The sequence below is a fragment of the Penaeus chinensis genome, chromosome 19, assembly GCF_019202785.1.
Source record: "Penaeus chinensis breed Huanghai No. 1 chromosome 19, ASM1920278v2, whole genome shotgun sequence".
NCBI classification, from domain to species: domain Eukaryota; kingdom Metazoa; phylum Arthropoda; class Malacostraca; order Decapoda; family Penaeidae; genus Penaeus; species Penaeus chinensis.
The window spans coordinates 21,065,750-21,080,749 of NC_061837.1; the positions used below are offsets into that span (position 1 = coordinate 21,065,750).

The window sequence follows — 15,000 nt, forward strand, 5'->3', positions numbered from 1 at the left end:
GGGGGGGGGGGCAGAGGGGAAGAGTGCCAAACACGCGTGCCAGGCGGCCGGCACGCGGGGCACTCGGCGGGCACGTAGCTCTGGGCACGAGTCAGATGCGATTGGTATTCGTGCATCTTGCCTTGGGGGGTGGGGAAGGGGAAGGGGTAAGGGGGGGTGAAAGGGAAGGGGCGTTAGGGGGGAAGGAAGTGGGTGTGAGGGAAGGGGAAGAGGGGGAGGGAAAAGCCAGGGGAAGGAGAAGGGGATTGGGGTAAAGGGAATGGGGGGGAGGGGAGGGAAAAACCAGGGGAAGGGGAGGGGAGGGTAAAGCCAGGGGAAGGGGAGGGGAGGGAGAAACCAGGGGAAGGGAAGGGAAGGTAAAAAACAGGGGAAGGGGAGGGAAAAACCAGAGGAGGGGGAGATAGGGTAAGGGGAAAGGGGAGGGATAGATAGAGTAAAAGGCAAGGGAGGGGGGTGTAGGGTAAAGGCTCTGGAAGGGGGGTTGGGTAAGGGGAAAGGGGGAGCCGAGGTAAAATGAAGGGAGAGGGAAGCAGAAAGGCAAAAGATAGCGAATGAGAGAGAAGGAAGAGGAGGGGGGGGGGGGGCAAAGAGAAGGAGAAGGGAATAGGAAGGTAAAATATATGAGGGAAAGGGGAAAGGGAGGTAAAATAAAAGAAAAATGAGAATAGAGGTAAGAGAATATAAAGATAAAGATAAAAAGGGAAGAAAGGATAATTTAAAGGAAAGGGGAAATAGGAGAAGCAAAGAGAAGCTAAGGGGGGGGAGGGGGGATAAAGAGCTGGAGGATAATTAAGAAAGATAAAAATGGGAAGCAAAGAAAAAAAGTAAATAGGGTGGAGAGAGGAGAGAACAAGGAGAAAAAAAGAGAGCAATAAAGAGACGAAGAGAACTGTCGATTGGTCGGAGGGGGGGGGGGGGGGGGGTTGACATGTCCTTAAGGTAAATAGGGGAGAAAATTGACATGATGGAGTTAGGAAAAGAATAAGTGATATAGCTTACCCAAATTATTAATATTGATGTAACTCTATCTCTCTATCTATTTTTTTTAGATATATATCTATATAAATCATCTATCTATCTATCTAACTGCCTATATATTTATCTCCAGCCATCTATTTATCTAACTATCTGTCTATCTATTTATCTCTATCTATCTATCTATTTATCTATCTATCTCTCTATCTCTCTATCTACCTACCCATCTATCTCTATCTATCTGTCCTATTTATCTATATATCTACCTACCTATCTATCTCTCTACCTATCTACCTACCTACCTATCTATCTATCTATCTATCGACACTGAGAGACGAAGAAATAAGAAGAAAAAAAAACACACACAGGCACGGGAACCAATGTAAGAATTCTTTGCATTGGTCGAAGTCTTGGAAATTCTTGGGGACGAAGCGAGAAAGAAACTGGCAGGAAATTTGATAGCAGAACGATAGATGGAAGGATAGATAGATGGATGGATGGATGGATAAATGGATAGATAGATTGATGGATAGATGGATGGATGGATGGATAAATAGGTAGATAGATGGATAAATGGATGGATGGATAGATGGATAAATAGGTAGATGGATGGATAGATAGATAGATGGATGGATAGATAAATGGATGGAATGAGAGGTAGATGAGTTGATAGGGAGGTAGATGCGCTGATAGATAAATGGATAGATAGATAGATGGAGAGTTAGATGAATTGATAGGGAGGAAAATGGACTGATAGATAGATAGATAGACAGAGAGGTAATTTCATCATCATCACCACCACCATCATGTTCATCATCATCATCATCTTCATCTTCTTCATCATCATCACCACCACCAAAACCATCATCACCATCACCATCACCACCATAATTATCATCATCATCATTTTCATTATCATCTTCATCATCATCATCATCATCATCATCATCATTACCATCACCATCACCACCATCATCATCTCATCTTCATCTTCATCATCACCATCATCATCACCTTTCACTAACATAAACTCATACTGCCTAGTTACTTTTTTTTGATAATGTTCAGAATTTACATTTTAAAAATATTTTTTTTTAAAAATGAGGTAAACTTTTGTCCGTGTTTTTATTTGTTAGTTTGTTTGTTCGTCTCTTTATTTCGAGTTATTATAATTTATTTATCTATTTATTTATTTATTTATTATTTTTGTTCCCCTTCTCCCCCTTCCTCCTTTGCTCTTGCTTTCGTAATAATGATAATCATGATGATAATATTTTTTATTATTAATGCCATCATCTTGATTATTGATATTATTACGATCTTTGTTTGTAATTGTAGTTGTTTCGTTATCATCATTACCATTATTATCTTTATTTATTTATTTCTCTTGTTGTTCTTGTTGTTGTTAGTTTTCTTCTTATTATTATTATTATTATTTTCATTCATTTTCTTCCTTCTCCTCCTCTCCCGCCTTTCTCTTCTTCGTATTGTTATCGTTATTGTATTATTATTATTATATTTGTATTATTATTATTATTATAATGATAATAATTATTATTATTATCATTACTATTATTATTATTATTATCATTATTATTACCATTATCATTATTATTGCTATTGTAATGCATATAATAATAATAATAACAGTATGAAATTAATAATGACAATAATATAAATGATAATTACACTAATAATAACACCAATACGAAAAATAAGTAACAAGCAAAAACAAAAATAAAACAAAAGGTTTATAAAAAAAAAAAATGATCCCTCAAAAGAGCCACAGAAAACGCGCACAGAAAACGGGGCAGGAGACAGACCCAGAAGGTACCATGACCGCATCTCGGCCGCAGCATCAGACAAGCTTCAGGTGGCACTGTTTCCTGGCACTCTCTCGGGGCGGAGTTGGCACTTGCGGGCTCCCCGAGTGCACTTACTAATGCCTGGCACGTGATGGCTATTTCTAAGACGTCGCTTTTGTTTTTTTGTTTTGTTTTTTTTTTTGTTATTATGATCGAGATCGTGGGTGGATGGGTGGGTGAGGCTGTGTGTGTTTGTTCTGTTTTTTTGTTGTTAGCTATGTTGTTAATTATTTTTGTTAATTATTCGGTGCTATTTTTTTTATAGTTAATCATTATTGGTCGTTTTTTTTAAATCTAATTATTCGTTTGTTTATTCTATATAATTATTATCATCAACATGGTAATGATAATGAGTGTTTTTATTATTATTATTTCTGTAATTATTATCATCATTATCATTATCATCATTAATATTTTTATTACTGTTATTATTTCTACTACTGTAACTGCTACTTTTGCTGCAGCTATCATCATTATCATCATTAGTAGTAGAAGTAGTACCATTGTTATTGTTATTATTACTATTACTGCTACTACTATTGGTATTAATATTCGTTTCAACAATATCTCAATTATTTCTTTATATTCATTTAACTCATTCAAATAATTGCAACATCAGTCTAGGTATGATATCCCTCGAAAAGTGAAAAACAAAGCGAGTTAAATATTTAATAAATTTGCATATTACCAAAGCTTGTTTATCTCGTAATATCGTTTATATATATATATATATATATATATATATATATATATATATATATTCTGTTTTCATTTTGTTTCAGTTATGATATTTCTCCGATTTACTTCACTCCTCCGCTAATTTGTCATTATTTTTTATTGTTATTATTATTATTATGTTTAGGACTTATCAAAATCCGCGCTTTCATACTATTCATACTCTCAGATTATTTATTTCTCTCTCACTATTCTCTCCTTCTCTCTCATTATCTCTCTCTGTCTCTCTCACTCTCACTCATCCTCCTTTCTCATCACCACTGCGTTCTCTCGTGTCTTTTTTTTCTCCTTATAACTACCCCCACCCACCCCCACCACCCTATTCCCCACCCCCTCATTTCCCCACTCCCATTCCTCTACCCCACCCCCACCCCCCCTAACCCTACTCCACACACACACCCATTTCCCCACCCCCACACCCCATTCCTTTACCCCACCTCTATCCCCTCGCCCACCTCCACCCCCTCCACCCTACTCCGCACCCCCCCACTTTCCCACCCCACATCCCCCCGTGCTGTGTGGTGCAGCGGTAGCGTTCTCGTCTAGCAATCTTGCTGACCTGCGTTCGAATCCCTCGCCGCCAGTGGATGGTAACCCCGGCCATTCCTTGCACACAGGGGAGAGTTTAGAAGCAAAATGAAACAGACACTATGTCACACCAAGAATATCCATTGCTACAAATGGAATCAAACTAAACTTTAAACTTAAACCCCATTCCTCTACCCCACCTTCACCCCCACCCTCCACACACCCTGCGCTAGTGTTGCGGCCCAAACCCCCACTTGTGATCAATACAGGACGTTTGTGAATCACGGTGGACACTTGGATGGGCGGGGCTTATCGGAGGGGGTGGGGGGGGTCAGAGGTCAAAGGTCAGGGGGTACATGGAGGTCCAAAGAGGTTAGATAGATGGTGATGGTAATTAGGTCAGGAATATGCGGTGCAAGGGTCGATATTGATTTTTTTTAGGAAGGGGGGGGAGGGTGATTAATAAAGTAAGGTTAATTATGTAAGTAATTATTCATGATACAGAATCAGTGATATGAGATTATTAATATAATCTTGATGAAGATTAGGAATCTCCAATTGAGTTTGTATAAGGTCATTTAAGTTAATTGTGTTACGTGTGTTTTGATATTGTAAGGTCAACCATACTATGTTAATTACGCTATACTAGTACTATCTGGGTAATTATATCACGCCAATAATATAATTTAAACACTACAAAGTCATCGATATCAAGGCAATAACGTAATATTTAAGTTATGATAAAATCCCTCATGTACTGATCAATGATATTTATGCATATCTTGAGTAATTAATATTTAAGGGGTTTATTTCAGTAATATTTCAGGAACTTTCAGTAATATTTAAGGGATTTTTCAGTAATATCTAAGGAAATGTTCAGTAGTATTTAAGGAAATCTTCAGTAATGTTTATGGGACTTTTCTGTAATATCTAAGGAACTCTTCAGCAATATTTAAGGATCTGTTAATTAATATTTAAGGGAATCTCTATAAATATTTAAGGGTCTTTTCAGGAATATGTAAGCAAATCTTCAGCAATATTTAAGGGAATCTCTAGTAATATTTAAGGGTCTTTTCAGTAATATTTAAGGATCATTTCATTGATATTTAAGGGAATCTCTAGTAATATTTAAGGGTCTTTTCAATAATATTTAAGGGACTCTTCAGTATCCTAAATATTTAAAAGAATGAAAGGAATCTCCCCGCTGACCTAAATAGCATTAGTTACGTAACGAAATAGTTTTTTTTTTTCTTTCGTTTTCCTTTTTCTTTTATTTTTAAACTCGGGAAGGCTAGACATACCATGAAAACCTATTTCGATTTTTTGTTTTTTTTTGTTTTTATTTGTCCGTGAAAATAAATGGGTGACGGTAACCTTTTTATTATTACGTTTGTTTGAAAAGAAGTTTCCGTTGATGGTTAATTACCTTTTTTTATAATGAAGATTTGTCGTAAGATATTTTTTTTCTGTAAATAAATGCATGTGTGGAATATTTTCTTTGTCAAATACGTTGTAGATGAATATATATCGTGTTTGTGATGTATATGAAATATATTAAATCAACGCGCTTTAAGTGAGTAGACTTCTCGAAAAATATTCAATTTGATTTTACAGTGACTTTGAAAATTAATTATATTAATTCCATCATCTTTGCAATGAAAACGGACATAATTAAAAAAGGGAATAATTTGCTAATGATGATGATAAGATATTCATAAAACTGACGAATCCAGAGAAAGAAACAGCTAAAGATAGAACGATTTGATTTTCCTTTTCGCTCATAATAATAAAACATACACAATGCCGAGAAATCCTTAGTTAAATTAGAGTATTAAAAGAGGGAAAAAAAAAAAAAAAAAAACATTGCCAGGCCACTAATAGAGAAAAGTAATAATGCGGTTGCCAAGTTTGATATTATTAGTTGATAATAATAATAAACCCTATAGAGTCGGTTAAACCCATTGAAAAATAAAAACGAAAAAAGGTAATCAGGCAACCGAGCGAGAGAACGAAAGAACGGTTACCAAGTACGGTCTAATTCGTTAATAATAATAATATTAAAACACATGAAATTCCACCCACTAGAAAAACGGAAAACCGATAAGATTAAAAAAAAATACTAATCAGATAAAATTAAAAAGAAAAACAAAAGAAATAAAACTAAATAAATAAAAAAATATAGAACACCCGGCAACCTAGCTAAAGAACAAAGGCAGTTGCCAAGTGTGTTATTATTGTCAACCGCAGCATCAGCAGGAGGAACCGAATACAACGAGATTTTGCCGACGAGCATCTCAAGCCTTCCTCTGCCAGGGGATGAGGCTCTTGGCAGACGTAGCAGAATCTTTTTGGGAGAAAAGATCTTGCGGAGGCTGCGGTTCCCAAGATTGGGGGGGAGGGGAGGAAGGGGAGAGGGAGGGGAAGGGGAGAGGGGGAGGAAGCAGGTAGGAGGGAGTGGTGGAGGGGGGGAAGGGGGAAGGGGGGAAAGGGAGGTATTCGTAAAGCTTGAGGAAATGGAATTAAGTTATGTTTAAGGGGAGGGAGATGGGGAGGGATATATACCGGTTGGTTAAGTTTTTTTTATTATGTATTTATTTCGTTATTTATCGATTTATCTGCTGGGTTCCTTCAGTGGGGGAGGGGGGGAGGGGGGGGGAGGAGCGGGGAGGGGTTGAGAGGGGGGGAAGAAGGATTTTTAAAGGAGGGATTAGTTTGTTTGTTTGTTTGATGAATTTGTTTATCTATTTGCTGCGGTTCCTTCGGTGGGGGGGGGGGGGATGGTTGAAGGGGGGAGGGAGGAGTAGAGTTGTAAACCTCGTGGAAATGAAGTAAATTTAGTTTTAATTATCTTGCGGAGAAAAAAAAGATCTTGGAGAGGCTGCTGTTCCTTTCGGTTGGGGGGAGGGGGGGAGTGGGTCTAAAGTTCGAGGAAATGGAATAAAATGGATATTTTAAGAGAGGCGGGAGGTTACCGGTTAGTAAGTAGGTTTTTTTTGTCTTCTTTTTACTTTTTTCCTTTATTTTTTGAAGGGGGGGGGGGAGAGTATTTTAAAACCCGAGGAAATCTTTAAGGAAAATAGGGTATTTTAGGTGCTTTGTGGCGAAAGAGAAGAAAAATATGGCGTTTGAGGAAGTAAAGAGTTAAGCAGAAATTAAGTTTAATGTTATAACAGGAGAGAGATAGACATACAGACAGACAAGAAAGGAAAGAGATACAACAGGAGAGACAGACAGACACACAGGCCGACAAACAAACGGGAAAAGAGGGAGAAAAGGAAGGAAAGAGAGAGGAGGAAGGGAGGGTAAAAGAGAGACTGAAGGAAGCTCGAGAGAGAAATAGTTTGAATGTTGCAGATTTAGTTGCAGATCAAATGTGGTTAATATCGAAATATGACCATTTTTTCGACACCGGTGAATCTATAGAAGACGTACGAATGAAAACAAACACCGCTGTGAGGAATACGCACACTGGAACGTACATACAAATAAACGCTGTAACATTCATAAATAAATAGAAAAAAACGATTCGAAATGAAGCAAAAATAATTTCGCTTTTGTTTTTCTTTTCTTTCTCTCTCTTACCCTTGACGTTTCGAAATGTTACGTTCGTTTTCAGTTCATATAGTAACAGCGTTTTTTTTTTTTTTTTTAATCCCCAATACGATGGCGTTTTATCGAAAAGCCAAATGTATCTCACTCATTCTCCTTAATTCCTTTTTCTCCATTTTTTTCATAAGTTTATAACGGAAATATAACTGGAATCATTACGAAATATTTAATCAATAATTACCATATTTTATAACTTTATTGAACTGTTTACCATATTTCAAAAATGTATTAACCATATTTACTTCTCACAATTATTTATACTGCTTTTGTCTTTTCCCTATATCTTATATCTTATAGACAATTATTTATAATTACTATTGTCTTTTCTCTCCATATCTTCTATCTTATTAAATTTATAGACTTATATTTATCTTGATCATCGCTACTGTTTTATTTTCCTTTTCTCTCCATATCTTCTATCTTATTAAATTGATTGACTTATTTATTTAATCTCAATGACTTATATTGCTTTTATCTCCCCCCCCCCCCTTAGGCTCCCGTGGAGAGGAAAGCCCTGGACCTGACCCCCCTGAGGGAGGCTAAGCTGCCCGTCATCTTTGTTCTGGGTGAGTTCGAGGAGGAGGTGCTGGAGGAGGAGGTGGAGGTGGAGGTGGAGAAGGTGGAGGAGGAGGTGTAGGTGGAGGCGGAGGAGGAGGAGGTGGAGGCGGAGGTGGTGGAGGAGGAGGTGGAGGAGGAGGTGCTGGAGGTGGAGGTGGAGGTGGAGGTGAAGGTGGAGGAGGTGATATTGGTGGAGGAAGAGGAAGGGGGAGAAGGTGGAGGTGGTGGAGGTGGAGATGGAGGTGGTGAAGGAGGTGTAGGTGGAGGCGGAGGAGGAGGAGGTGGAGGTGGTGGAGGAGGAAGGGGAAGGGGGAGGAGGAAGAGGAGGTAAAGGAGAATTAGGTGATGGTCTTAGAGGAGGAGGAGGAGGAGGAGGAGGAGGAGGAGGAGGAGGAGGAAGAGGAGGAGGAGGAAGAGGAAGAGGAGGAGGAGTAGGAGGAAGAAGGGGAGCAGGAGGAGGAGGAGGAAGGGGGAAGGAATTGGAAGAGGAGGAGGAGGAGGAAGAAGGGGAGCAGGAGGAGGAGGCGGAAAAATAGGAAGTATAAAAAAAAAATGAAGGAGAAACAAGTAAAAGAAGAGGTAGAATTGAGAAGGCAAAATTAACTATGAAAAAAGACAAAAAAAAAGAAAAAAGAAAAAAAGAAGCCCCTGACCCACCAACGCGAGATCCCAGCAGCCCTAACCTGTCCCTTCTCTCTCTCCCTCTCTCTCTCCCTCTCCCAGGCGGCCCAGGATGCGGCAAGGGAACGCAGTGCGAGAAGATCGTCACGCAGTATGGCTACACCCACCTTTCCTCCGGTGACCTGCTGAGGGACGAGGTCAAGTCCGGGTCAGAGCGCGGCAAGGCTCTCAACGAGATCATGGAGAAGGGAGACTTGGTCCCGCTGGTGCGTAGGTTTTTTTTTTTTTTTTTTTTTTTTTTTTTGGGGGGGGGGAGTGGAGTTTGAGTGCATTATATATATTTTTCTCTTTTTTTTCTTCATACATGCATATATACATGAATGTGTGTATATATACATATGTACGTAGGTACGCACGCACAGACTTACGCGCGCGCACACAGACATACACCCAAACACACACACACACACACACACACACACACACACACACACACACACACACACACACACACACACACACACACACACACACACACACACGTACATACATACACAACATTTATTCCCTGACACGAAGACATTCAATTCAGGATCATTAACTTTGGCTTCACTTATTCGTTATTCTCTCGTCATTATAATCACAATACTTTCACTAAAGAAAATGACAAGTCCGTTACAACGTAGTTTTTTTTTCTTCAAAATGTGAAGAGGTATTATAAGAAAAAAAGGCAAAACATTGGATGTAAATGTCAGCCAGTATGTTGAAAGGATTCACAATATTTTTTTTCTATAAAACTAGTTGTTTTAGATATTTAGATTATATATTTTATATATTTTATATATATATACTCTTTTAAATTTCAATGCGAAATCTTGACATAGCACAAACTCTTTAACAATATATATATATATATATACACATACATATATATATATCAAAAACATCTAAAGATAGCATCACAATTCCGCCAAAAAAGGTCATGACTTAATAAACCCTACTTGTTTTCAACCTCCACTTAACCCTTTCGCTACCCAACAGGAGGTCGTGCTTGACCTCATCGCCGAGGCCATGCTCCAGAAGGTCTCCGCCTCCAAGGGCTTCCTGATCGACGGCTACCCGAGGGAACAGGCCCAGGGCGTTCAGTTTGAGCAGTCTGTAAGTTGCTCGGTGTCTTCGGATGCCTGTCTGTGTGTATGTCTCTGTTTCTCGGCATTTGTCTTTGCTCTGACTTTCTCATTTTTTTATCTTTCTCTCTCTCAATTTCTCTCTCTCTCTCAATTTCTCTCTCTCTCTCTCTCTCTCTCTCTCTCTCTCTCTCTCTCTCTCTCTCTCTCTCTCTCTCTCTCTCTCTCTCTCTCTCTCTCTCTCTCTCTCTCTCCTTCTCCCTCTCCCTCTATCTCTCTCTCTCTCTCTCTCTCTCTCTCTCTCTCTCTCTCTCTCTCTCTCTCTCTCTCTCTCTCTCTCTCTCTCTCTCTCGCTCTCGCTCTCTCTAGGATAAGATTTTTCGTTTTAAAAATGACTTTAGATATACTTAACAAAAAAGTGCGAATATGCTCCAGTGTTGCTGATAATAAGGACAATAAGCATAATGGTATTGATACTGGTAGTAATAATTACAACATATTTAAAATAATAATAATAACTATAATAATAATCTGTTAACGAGACCCGATTCTACAACAACATTATCCTCTTCTTCTTCTGGTTCCATTCTCATTGATCTCGGCCCACTTTCAAGGGTAACGGCCCTAGATTTTTGGAGGGGAATATGATAATTGTGTGATTACCCCCGCCCGTCATCCTGTTAGGGAGGAAGACGCCCTTGGATGACGGTGACCCTGAGTCCTCTCCTCCTCGTTCCAGATCCTGCCCTGCACCAAGGTCCTGTACTTCGAGGTTCCCGACGAGGTGATGGTGGAGCGCCTCCTGAACCGCGCCAAGACCTCCGGCCGCGTCGACGACAACGAGGAGACCATCAAGAAGCGCCTGGCGACCTTCCACAAGCACTCAGAGCCCGTGATCCAGCACTACAAGGACAAGTGCGCCACCATCGTCGCCCTCGGCTCTCCTGACGAGGTGTTCGCCGAGGTGCAGAAGGCCCTCAGCACCATCCAGTGAGGAGGAGGTCCCGGAAACACACTCCCACTCCCGCGTCAACCTCCTCCTCCTCCTTCTCCTTCTCCTTCTCCCTCCCCCTCCCCTTTTAATCCTTCGCCTGGCTCCTGGGTTTCCCCCTTTGCGGCTCTCGCCCCTCCCTGTTGACGTCTCCTCGTGCTCTTTCTCCGTGTCTGTTTCTGTGCTGCTCTTCTCTGGTCTTCCAAGGCTCCGAACTCCCGATGATGTCTTCCTCGACAACCTCCAGAACTATGCATTAAATTAATTTAAGAGTGACTTCGGAAGAAAGCAATACAGTCTACGCATCTGACCGAACACCGTGACATTTACTCGAGGGAACTAAAACCACTTCCTCTTCGCGACCTGCTACTCTCTCAGCGGGAGAGTAAGTCGTATGGCACACGCAGTTAGCTAGACTTCACGATTCTGTGTCTTGTCAACCTGCTAGGCAAATGCTCATCATGCACTTAATTCCACAAATCACGAGTGAAGGGAAAAGCTTCTTGGATACGCCGACGTACAAGTGTCTCTCACAAGGAGGTTATTTTAATCTAGTTCAGTGATGGACTGCGCCCTTGTCAGTAGGAACACCGAACGCCGAAGCGGCCGGCGCCCATATTGGGCGGCCGACGTCAGTTCTCTATTGCTGTCATCATCGCCATCAACTATCATGCTTTTTAGTCATTGCCATATTTTTCTTGGTGGATACTGACTTTATTACAGAGGACGATTCCACTTATACTTTCGGACTTACGGAATAAACTGTGACTCTGGACTTGTTGTCTGACGCTGACACCCTTGACAGCCCTCTTGACATGCATTTGACGCCGGGAATTGTAATAAAAAAAGCTATCGAGTTTAATGTTACAAATGACTATGTATGGCCATGCAAAACCCCTGATTACTGGTTATAAATAGTACTTTACTAGACTGGAGGAGGAATTGTGACTCAAAGGGAAGTTTACAGTGACTTACTCTAACTGACTGACGGGGGAATGGACTAGAATAGCACAAGAACTGACTTATAAAGGTGAAGGAACTCCTGATTTTACGAAGGAACCAGTGACTAATCTGCCAACCAAACAGCTGACATGAGAAGCCCAGGAGAAGAACTGCGACTGACAATAAAAAATGCTGAAGCTGACGATAAATATTAAGTGTGACTGACGATAAAAAATATATATATATAAGCGTGACTGATGAAGTTGTATGACGTATTAAGAAAGTGTGACTGACTGACTTAAGGAACTGCAAATGACCGAGGAAACTAACTAGTCGACGAAACTATGACTGACAATATACTAAAGAGGAATAACGAAGAGACAAAGGACAATTCAAAAGCAAGACTAAACGACATAGATTTTGAAGTAAAAAAAACAAAAACAAATACGACCCGTCTGGTGCAATTTTGACTGACTGGAGATGTGACCTTTGACTGATTGACTGACTTAAAGGATAACTTATTGATAGATTATGACTGACTGAATAAATGATGTACATTTTTTAGACCTATGACCATCTAAAAATATATTGACTGACTAAAAAAATCAGATTTGACTGAAGACAATATGACTGATAAAAAAAAAACTACTTATGACTAACTAAAAAAATATGACATATTAACTACCCATCGCCTCTCCTCTCTATCTCACAAAAACAAAATTAGACAAAGAACCGAATCCCCGACTGAATGAAGACATTATAAAACCCAAACTGAGTGGAAAAATATACCTCGTGACTTACTGAAAGCCAAACCAACGTGACTGAATGACGAGGGTGGACCAGAGACTCGATACTAACTGAACGTTGAACAAATATACATAAAGGTGAACCAGACTAATACTAATACTAAAGAAAACATACTTGAGGTTGTCAAATGATATAAAGAAATAAAGACTTAGGGAGACTATATACTTACGGTGCTCAAATATGACAGATATCGATGACTGACATATCACAAACGGCTTCTGACTAACAGACTAGACTGTGGACCAACTGTCACGCCTGGATGAAATAACTTGCTGGGTATTAAAACGTAAAAACCGAGGACCACAGACTGACAGACACTTGACACTGGACAGACACTAAACAGACCGGACAGATATAAACATTTTGGATGACTTTAGAAGACATATTTACACCTTATTAAAATTACCCACTTCAGACAACGACGAACTTCAGACGTGGCTCTCGTAAAAAAAACGAAAGATTTTAGACTTGAAACTGGCGACCTTAGGTTAACTGACTGTTCTGACTTTACTGAAAGACCCCAGAGAAATGGAATTAATCTGCAAATAAGGGAAAGACTTCAGCAGTGACTCACACAGTGACTTCATACCGAGGAAATGACACTGGCAGAATACTGACAAACTATATACCGTGGGAAGGACTGATGACATAGAGGCTTTTGACTATGACACGGACTTCCGTAGGACATTTAGGATTTCAGATGAACACTGACTCTCTTGACACTGGACAGAACTAAAGGTTTACACTGACATTTGACACGACTTCAGAATAACACTGACTCGCTTGACAGGACTCAGAATAATACTGATTCTCTTGACAGGACTTCAGAATACCATTGACATTTGACAGAATTTCAGTTCATCACAGACACATGACAGGAATGAGGATTCACGCTGACATTTAACAGAACTAAAGATCAACACTGACATTTGACAGTACAGGCACGTGACAGAGACAGGTGGATATCAACTGACAGGACGGTACAGTATTAACTGACAAGGCAAATGCTGTTGTGCAGATGTGATTCATCAAACAAGGAACCCATGAGTCACCGTGACAGACCCTGCTGACTCACCATAACGAACTCATGACTCACATTGATAGACCCTCCAGACTCATGAAAGATAACAATACAAAACAGACCTAAATGACTCGCTATAAATAATGACTCGTGACACATGACAAATCCTACCGATACGCGATAAAGAAGCCCTTCTGATTTACAATGACAGGCCGTAGATGAGTCACTATGACAGACCTCACTGACACCAGGACTCGCCATGAGACATATCCGACTGACTCGTTGTAAAGAAAACGTGACTCACCATGACGGACGTGATGTGACTCGCCACAGCAGATCCTAGTGACTCACCACTAAAAAACACGTGACTCACTGAAACAGACCTACCAGACTCATTGTGAAGAACCCATGACTCAAATTAATAAACGTTACGGACTGACTTATGGGAAAAACAAGAGACTATGACAGGCGGACATTATGTGACTTACCATGACAGAACCTCAATTTGACTCGCTATGAAGAACAGAGGACTCACTGAGCCAGACGTCACTGACTCATTAAAACATAAACTCATGACTCATCTCAACAGACCCTTACCCTCAGAATGAAACAAGAAAACGAGGATAAAGCATAAAAAGATAATAAAGACTTGCAAAGACTTAACGTACGAATTCGGAGAAAGTCAGAGAAAGAAGAAGGACATTCCGCCATTTTGTTTTTGACTGCCTGGCTGAGAGGTTAAAAAAGCGCGGGAAAAAAATATTTGATTTTTTTCTGAATTGACGTTCAGCCTAAATGTGATTCTCAGATTCAGGAAATGTTTAAAAAAAAAAAAAAAGCTTAATGAGGAAGTTTTATTTTACTAAAGACTTTATAAGAATATAAATAAAGGACACAGGTAACCCTAACGGAAGGACAGACGAGAAGAGAGAGAAAACTGGACGAAACTGAACTGGACCGCCATCTTGGAAAATAGAAAACGGGAATTGAAGTTGAATGTTTAACAAGAACGATTGATCTTTTTTTTTTAGTTCACTCATCACTCAAAGACAAAAGTAGGAATCACAGTTGAGAATCACTTGAGCGGAATTTTAGTCACCCTAAACTCTAGGAAGCCGCTCTTCTAGAATCTTCCATCAAGCACCGATTATATATTTTAAAGAATAGAACACTCATCTCACTTACAAATCATGTAGGCGCGCTCTTTACCTCACTGTGCAC

At 39.9% G+C, this 15,000-nt stretch overlaps 1 protein-coding gene across 1 annotated transcript in view; it reads left to right on the plus strand.

Annotated features, from left to right (window-relative positions):
• Window positions 1-11,784, plus strand: part of LOC125034946 (adenylate kinase isoenzyme 1-like) — an 18,141-nt gene extending 6,357 nt beyond the window's left edge. Inside the window, exons 3-6 of the mRNA XM_047626993.1 lie at window positions 8,206-8,278; window positions 8,994-9,157; window positions 9,933-10,049; window positions 10,758-11,784. Of these exons, the coding sequence (XP_047482949.1) occupies window positions 8,206-8,278; window positions 8,994-9,157; window positions 9,933-10,049; window positions 10,758-11,012 (609 nt within the window). The 3' untranslated portion in view covers window positions 11,013-11,784. The remainder of the gene's footprint in view (window positions 1-8,205; window positions 8,279-8,993; window positions 9,158-9,932; window positions 10,050-10,757) is intronic.
• The last annotated feature ends 3,216 nt before the right edge of the window (window positions 11,785-15,000 follow it).